Raw genomic sequence first — 8,061 nt, 5'->3', positions numbered from 1 at the left:
ACCCCCTTGCTAAAAAATACTAAGCTCGGTGGGAAAGTCTGCCCCGCCCCGCCAAAGTCCACCAAAGCTCGTGGTTTAAGCGATGCGAGTTAAGCGGGCTTTTACTATTTGGCGGTCTCAATTTTTCAGCCCAACCCATCTTTTTTGGCGGGTTACGCAGGCCGGCCCAATAGGTTTAGGCCCGTTTGCCACCCCTATAAATATGAATGTGGGATAGCTCTTTTTGAAATAAGAGATGAAGACGTAAAAAAAATTAAGCCTACTAATCGGACAGTCTGATTAGTATAGAAGAGAAAATTTAAATTTTAGCGAAGATAATCAAACCCTCCTATTTGTATTCCTAAAAATCGAACGGTCCAATTTTTATTACTAACGCCACAATTACCTAAAATATCTATACATTCCATAACTGCGTCCTACACAATTCTCCCAATCACTCTAAATTAAAAAGTGTTCAAAAAGTCTCTATAACTTTAGTTGGTTTCTTAGATTTTTTCATATTATATTAGACGAAAAAAAATATAGAGCGAGTCTTATACTCTGATTGGCTCAGTTGGCTTCCTCCGCAGCAATACCATCATATCATATAATTCCTTGTACATCTGTAGCTTCCTGAAATAAATAATATTAACATATATTGGGAATTCAAGTTAGAAATTATACAAATTTTGGAGGAAAACGCTAGCGTAGGCAACGGGTTCCACGTATGACTCGAGAGTCAAATTAGAAGTAATGAAAATCAAAGTTGAATTAAAATCACAGTAGAAGTGGCAGAGTCTAAGAGGATAGGTGTGATTGGCTTCACTATTGAGACAGTTTGATTTATCCTTCGTATCTTTCGCTCGTCTTTTTAGTTCGGTTCGGAGATAACAATAATATTGTGGCAGTGCCTATGTTACTGTTTTAAAATAAAATAAAGAGAAAGTATTTGTTCAGTTAAGTTTGTTGGTGTTGGTGGTTTCAAATTTAGTAATAGTATTTGGGAAAGGAGTTGAAACCGAAGAGCGTGAGATCCGATTCGTGTTCTTAATTACACGTTGACTTGCCGTTTTCATTCGTCAAATTCAATCTGATGCATATTCGGACCCAAAGACATAGCGCTCTTTCTCCATCCAAATCTCGCATTCCCAGTCTCAAACATTCTCAAATCATGAAGTGAGTTTTCCCTCCCTCTCTCTCTCTCGGAGTTTATTTTCGATGAGATGTTGATTTCATTTCATATGGAAAAAGAATAATAGAAAATGGAGATTGGATAGACGAATCCCTGATTCCAGGATATACTTGTTGAAGCTATCTCTAATTTATTTGGAATATAATCTATGATATTTATGCTTTGACTTTCTACTTTTATTTAAATTATACTATGTCCAGAACACTTCCATTTTCCCAAACACAACGCGGATTTTATTTTACAGTAATTATGGAATCGGATTCATTCATATATTGGAAAGGTATAGAACCTGAATGTAAAAGTAAACTTCATCAACCATTTCCTTCAGTTCTTAAGGATTAACACTTTCTCTAGCTGCAGTTTTCCTTTTTTTATGTACCATAAGCAGATCTGAGATACATGAGGATCATTTTAATAGATGGTGTAATTTGTGCACCGATGACTACTCTCTGGCTAGGGACCCTGTTTGTTCAATAACATAAGAGTTCTTCTTTCCTTAGCTTTGGTTTTGATAGGCTTATGACAAAAGTTAACCATGAACAAGATAACCGCAAACTTGTAATCGTGAATATTCATAGATTGGAAAGCTAGGTTCCTCTTTAGCATAATAACAAAGGAATGCTTTCATATGCTTTAGAATTCTGGAGTAGAGTTTTATATAAGTCTGCAGCACTCAAATTTTGTACTAATTTTCTTGTCATGAGGTTTCCTGACATGGAAACACAGTACATATATATAAGAGGGACAGTGTAGTGCACAAGGATCCTGCATTAGGAACAATTGCACCTAAAGAGTGTAATGTAGGTAGTGCTTGTATATGAAAAAAAAGTTCTGTTAGAAACACCAATATAATTGTTAAAAATTTAATAGCTAGCTCAACAGTCTCTTGCATGTTCTTAAATGGGAAGAACAGACATCATTCTTAACATGGACTTTTGCTGTAATAAAACAGTGTATCGGATGATGATGTAGAGTAACAAATATCATTCTTAAAATGGCATAGCGTCATTCTTCATCTAACTTTGCATAATCTGAAATAGTGATTTGCAGCTATGCCTCATTTGTGGTATTTTATATTGGCCTTGCCATGTGTTTTTTCTTTGACAGGACAACACAGATTTTCGGTGTGTCTCTCTCGCTCATTCTTATCAACCTGGCCGCTATCATGGAGAAAGCCGATGAAAATCTTCTTCCATCTGTCTACAAGGAAGTTAGCGAAGCATTTAATGCCGGACCATCTGATTTGGGTTACCTCACATTCATAAGGAACTTTGTTCAAGGACTATCATCCCCCTTGGCTGGAATACTTGTTCTAAACTATGATCGCCCTGTAATTCTTGCAATGGGAACTTTTTGCTGGGCTTTATCTACAGCAGCCGTTGCCGCTTGCCACGATTTTATGCAGGTTGCATTCTGGAGAGCTATAAATGGCTTTGGTTTGGCAATAGTGATTCCAGCACTACAGTCTTTCATTGCTGATAGCTACAAGGATGGTGTGAGGGGAACTGGATTTGGATTATTAAGCCTTATTGGTAACTTAGGAGGCATAGGAGGCGGTGTTTTGGCCACAGTCATGGCTGGGAAGCAGTTTTGGGGGATACAAGGGTGGCGATGTGCTTTTGTTTTGATGGCAACCTTGAGTGCATCGATTGGACTCCTTGTTTTACTTTATGTGGTTGATCCAAGAAAAAGATCTACCACCATTCATGATGCTACTGACAGTTTAGATAGGTAAATGACTTCATATAACTCTCACATTTGGCAATCTTTTCTAGCATTTTAACCTCCTAATTACCTTTAGTATTGTTTTCATCCTCGTGACTCAACTAAATGCTTTATATCCATTTCATGTATAATTATTGTTAAATCTGATCTGTGTTTTCATCAGGGATGAAGGTATCTATAAAGGCAATGCAAGTGCAGCATCAATATGGATGGACTCTTGTGCTGCCACAAAAGCTGTGATCAAAGTGCAAACATTTCAAATCATTGTGTTACAGGGCATTATTGGGTCACTACCATGGACTGCCATGGTGTTCTTCACAATGTGGTTCGAACTAATTGGTGAGCTTGAGTCTCTATTACAACATTCCAAAGTTATATTTTTTGTTGTATCAAGTTAACTGATAAAGTAATAAGCTGTACAAATATTTCAACCTTTATCAGTACTCCTTGTCATGTGATGAATTGGTTCAATGTGCAGGGTTTGATAATAACAGTTCAGCAACACTCCTCAGCCTTTTTGCTATTGGATGTGCAATGGGGTCCTTCATGGGTGGATCAATAGCTGATCAACTGTCACAAGTGTACCCTCATTCTGGTCGAATCATGTGTGCGCAGTTCAGCGCCTTTATGGGCATTCCATTCTCATGGTTTCTCCTTAAGGTGATCCCTCAGTCTGTAAGTAGTTACCTCACCTTTTCTGTCACCCTGTTTCTGATGGGTCTAACTATAAGCTGGAACGGTTCGGCTGCAAATGCCCCTATGTTTGCTGAGGTAGTCCCCGTCAAACATAGGACCATGATTTATGCATTTGATCGAGCTTTCGAAGGCTCGTTTTCCTCGGTTGCGGCTCCACTGGTTGGAATTCTATCTGAGAAAATATTTGGCTACAATGCAAAGTCTGTTGATCCTATTAAAGGATCTTCACCGGAGGCTCTGGCTTTGTCCAAGGGTCTTCTTTCAATGATGGCAATTCCATTTGGATTGTGCTGTTTGTGCTACACACCACTCTACTACATATTCAAGCGGGACCGCGAAAATGCTAGAATGGTCGCTTTGAAAGAGCAGGAGATGATGATTTGAGAGTCAACTGGTTGTATAGTTAATATTGGTTGATCATGTGAAACTGTCCACTGTTTTTGAGACTTGCGGTGTCTCAATTGGACTTTAAATCAACGCTATCACCTTTTGCAGTAACTCAACATTTGGAAGCTGAAACCATCTCCAAACAATATAATGACATCATTTGTCCTTTTATATTGGAGGCTTCTTACTGATGAAGGAACTCCTTCACTCTTGAGATGACAAATCTGGCTGGGAGGATCAGAAATTTGTTCCGGCGCTTATAATATTCTTGCGATGGCAATTATGGCTTGAACTGATCAGAAATTTTCAATAGGTTCTTTAGCTAACACCATACCAAATTGAGGATATGTAACTTGTGGTCACTGTTAATTGATAATATCATTGTGTTATCCTCCTGTGTTTTTGCACTCTGTATACACAATTATACTTTTATGTTTTGGTCACTGCTGAAATTAATAACTTCACTCGGCCTATCGACAAAAACCTCAAAAAGAAATTTCATTGTATTCAGCTTAATAGCTGCATGATTTTAGGGAATTTCACATCTATTCACCTTGTTTATGTATTAGATATACTTCACATTTCACACCCATAAAAGGCTTCTGAGCCCTTTCGGGATATGCTACGCAGATGGAGAGACAAGGAAAATAGTAAACAATAAATCAAACAGAAAATGCAAGGGAGATAAGAGACAAGTATTGATCACCGAACCCATTTTCTGCTTGGTCCCCTTTAGAATAACATTTCATTGTCAACACTCAATTAACGCACAGAAGTTACAATAGCATTCCATCTGTTTGGCTTTAAGATGCGCTTGGTGGTCTTTGCAAGGAAAATAACAGACTGATGAAAGGAAAATCCCAATTTTAGAATCAATTTTACAAACCATGGGCCTTCAAAGCATTGATAGTAAATTTTAACAGGCGTCGAGCTTCAGTCTAGATACAGCGTGGGAAAAAGGTTTGCCCCACATATCCACCAGCCATGGCCCTCCTCACATTAGATTCAAACAATTTTGGGTTCTCTCTCAACATAGCAGCAGCATCGTGATTCAGTGGATCCTCATAGTTTGGTTCCTGCTCACAAGTTATAGAGATTATAGTCTAAACTTTACAAAGATAATAAAACCCAAAGAGGACATAACTATAGCCATACCGTGAATAGATGATACAAGCCATAAATAACCGTGTTTATATTGAGGACAGGTTTCCAATCTTCTCTTAAGATGTTAAGACAAACATTTCCTTCCAAATCAATATTTGGATGGTAAACCTTCATATAAAAGATAAAGTAATAAATCAGTTTCTGAAGCTGAAATAGAATAGGATAACTACAAATATAGACCACAACCAAAACTACTATGTACAATATGAAGATTGAAATACAATATAAACAAAAATCAAGTCCATCCTACCTTTGTCTTGCACTTAACCTTTGGTGCTTCATGCGGATATATGGGAGATACTTGGAAGGAAAACAAAAATATACCACCTCTGCAACAACAAAACAAAAATAGTGGAGAATATTGAGGATTTTATTCTGTTTTCATTTTGGAGAAATGGAAAAAAAATCACAATGAATTATACATTTTATTTAGCATTAAAAATAACAAAATAAAATAAGAACAAGCCGGAGGAAAATCAAAGCCGTCAGCAAGAATCTGTTTTGTCGAGTTTAAAATAATGTGCCAATAACAGAAACTTCCTTACAAGTAATAACCATCATCAGGTCGAATTGTAACTTCAAAGTTCATCAAGTCATCTTTGCCATTGGGGAATTGTATGGTACAAGATTTTGGAAGATTCAGCTCACTTATATCTGAAACATGCATGAGTAGTGTGACAAAAATTTCTATAACAAAATAACATAGGAAAAAACTTGTTCAACAAATATCTGGAACAATAATATATCAGGACCAGCAACTAAGACACACTTTGAAATGATATCACAATTTAATTAGTGAGCTCATAACTCATTCGTATTTTACATTGTTGATTACTGACTATATTTCAATATTAAAAAATACGTCAATGTCAGAAGTAAATCATTGTTGGCAAATAGTAGCAATAGTTAAGAACATTTTGCTGCACAACTAATGCAGAAGCAAAACTAAGGCAGTACAACTAAGAGCAAAAATGCAACAAGATGCCAGATATTCATTATTCGTTGCAATACCCTTAATAAACAAAGTGTTTTTTTTTTATAATAAATGCAGAGCTTAGCCAAAATCATTAAATCAAATGGCAACTATTTTAGTTAACCATGCTTTTCATTTTCATCCTATATAAACTCAGATTATCTTGTGGATGAAACACTAAATTAGAATCTTTCAACTTCTGTTCTCTAAAAATAAACCATCATGACACTCAAGAAATCTATTCTAGCTCGCCTTATCTACAACACTCCTTCATGCCCCAAGAAGCCAATCCCCAACAAAATTCTTTGACAAATTCATGTTACTAAGTTATCCAAGAACCTTTTAGTCATTAAATTTTACAGCTCAGAATCTACATCAGATCAAGCTAAACAGTAAACAATAGAAGTAGAACACTTTGTTCCCCTCATTTCCTCCGTCCTTTGCTTGAAAGGGGTAGATTAAATAAAGTGTGTGGGTTTAGGGTAGATCGAAAGTGCAGTCGCACACGAATTTGGCCATGACAAAAAACAGGCAAAAAAAAAAATCCAACTTGAAAGATGAAAAAGACAGGAAACCTTTGTGAAGGCGCAACTCGCCGGCGCTTTGCTTCTTCACGGGTGCTCCACCACTTGCATTTTCTGCAAGTTCTCTCTGCTTTTCCTTTACTTTAAAAAGCTTGATCATAGTCCTACAAGAAGGAAATCAACTCTAGAATCACAAAAATTAAATAATAGACCAGCAAATTATGAAATTATTAACAATCACAGGAAAAAAAAAAAAAAACAATTTCCATCAGAGAAAAAAAAAGGGACAGCAAGCAGGTAAGTCTGCCTACACTGAGTCTGATCAAAACTACCAGAGGAACCAACTATTTTATGCTTTTGACTTCATAATTATCTATCGAGAATCAATCCCCCGAGTAATTGTCTCCATCTCTATGAAAGGCTTAGACTTGCAATATGAACATGATCAGAACTTTTATAGCATAAAAATCTGAGTCACCCAGAGGAAAAATAAAGTTCTTTTTATTATTATCATTAATTTGCAAACATAGTCTTAAGCTCCGCAATCCTACCAGCAACTACCGCTTTCTTCTTCTGTTCATTTGCAATAGATTACGCATAAAAAAAATATTCAAATAATGAACTGTCAGCAGATGCTGTTCAATTAAAAGGCAACTGTGATCTGATAACAAAATAATTGCAAATTACGGTGTTTGTAAACTAGCATCAAAGACGAAAGTAACATGCTTGATATTGTAAAATAACAACAAAGAAGTCCCTTTCAATCAAAATGGTAACTAAATTATGGCGAAGCAATTAAGAGATAAGAATACGAAAAAACCCTAAAAAATAAAAAACGTAAGGCGGGGATCGGGGAATCTACGCACAAATCTGAAATGAAGGAAGAAGAGACAAGTTGCAGAAAATCGAGGGGATGAATAATTGAAAGGTGGGGAGAAGAAGAAGAAGGTGATGGAGGAACAAGATTTGTATGAAAGGAACCTGTTTGATGAAAGAGCGCAGAGAGGTGGGTTCGGGTTTGGGTGGGGATTTCCGCAGCTGAGTCTCGTTTTATGTATCTGCACAAATCCAATTAGTAGTAACCTTTTTAAGTCTCTATTATCTCTTTCTTTCTTTCGCCCCACAAAAAGGCTTCATTATTTGGGTGCGTCTTCAATTTTTCATCATCAATGTGCATTAGCCCTTTTTTATTATTATTTATTTTTTTAGAATGAATATGTTGCTTTTTCTACACGCACAACTTTGTTTTATAATTTATATTATAAAAATAAAGGGCGAATATATTCAACAATAAATTTTTATTCATAATTATAATTATAAATAGAATATTTATAAATTTAATATGCTAACAAATCTACTAAAAAAATTGACTTTTATAAAAAGATTATTTTTAATAGATAAAATTATCTAAATCCCAAAAT

The 8,061-nt window shown here is 36.0% G+C and overlaps 2 protein-coding genes across 3 annotated transcripts; one reads left to right on the top strand and one right to left on the bottom strand.

Moving 5' to 3' along the window:
• Positions 1-662: 662 nt before the first annotated feature.
• On the top strand, positions 663-4,979 carry LOC130980067 (uncharacterized). Its single transcript, XM_057903678.1, has 4 exons — positions 663-1,155; positions 2,279-2,902; positions 3,060-3,235; positions 3,375-4,979. The coding sequence occupies exons 1-4, from the start codon at positions 1,073-1,075 to the stop codon at positions 3,974-3,976; spliced, it is 1,485 nt and encodes a 494-aa protein (XP_057759661.1). The 5' UTR covers positions 663-1,072; the 3' UTR covers positions 3,977-4,979.
• LOC130980068 (NEDD8-conjugating enzyme Ubc12) lies at positions 4,678-7,851 on the bottom strand. Of its 2 annotated transcripts, none has more exons than XM_057903680.1 (6): positions 7,622-7,851; positions 6,692-6,804; positions 5,689-5,797; positions 5,394-5,472; positions 5,135-5,251; positions 4,678-5,055 (listed from the first exon to the last, which is right to left on the bottom strand). In XM_057903680.1, exons 2-6 carry the CDS (start codon positions 6,798-6,800, stop codon positions 4,918-4,920), a joined length of 552 nt encoding a protein of 183 aa, XP_057759663.1. In that variant the 5' UTR covers positions 6,801-6,804; positions 7,622-7,851; the 3' UTR covers positions 4,678-4,917. The 2 variants fall into 2 exon arrangements, with proteins under 2 accessions (XP_057759663.1, XP_057759662.1); XM_057903679.1 differs by having other exon boundaries at positions 7,507-7,767.
• Positions 7,852-8,061: the final 210 nt, after the last annotated feature.

This window comes from Arachis stenosperma, chromosome 5 (genome assembly GCF_014773155.1).
Source record: "Arachis stenosperma cultivar V10309 chromosome 5, arast.V10309.gnm1.PFL2, whole genome shotgun sequence".
NCBI classification, from domain to species: domain Eukaryota; kingdom Viridiplantae; phylum Streptophyta; class Magnoliopsida; order Fabales; family Fabaceae; genus Arachis; species Arachis stenosperma.
The sequence above is the reverse complement of the archived record's forward strand: the minus strand, read 5'-3'. Positions and strand labels throughout refer to the sequence as shown.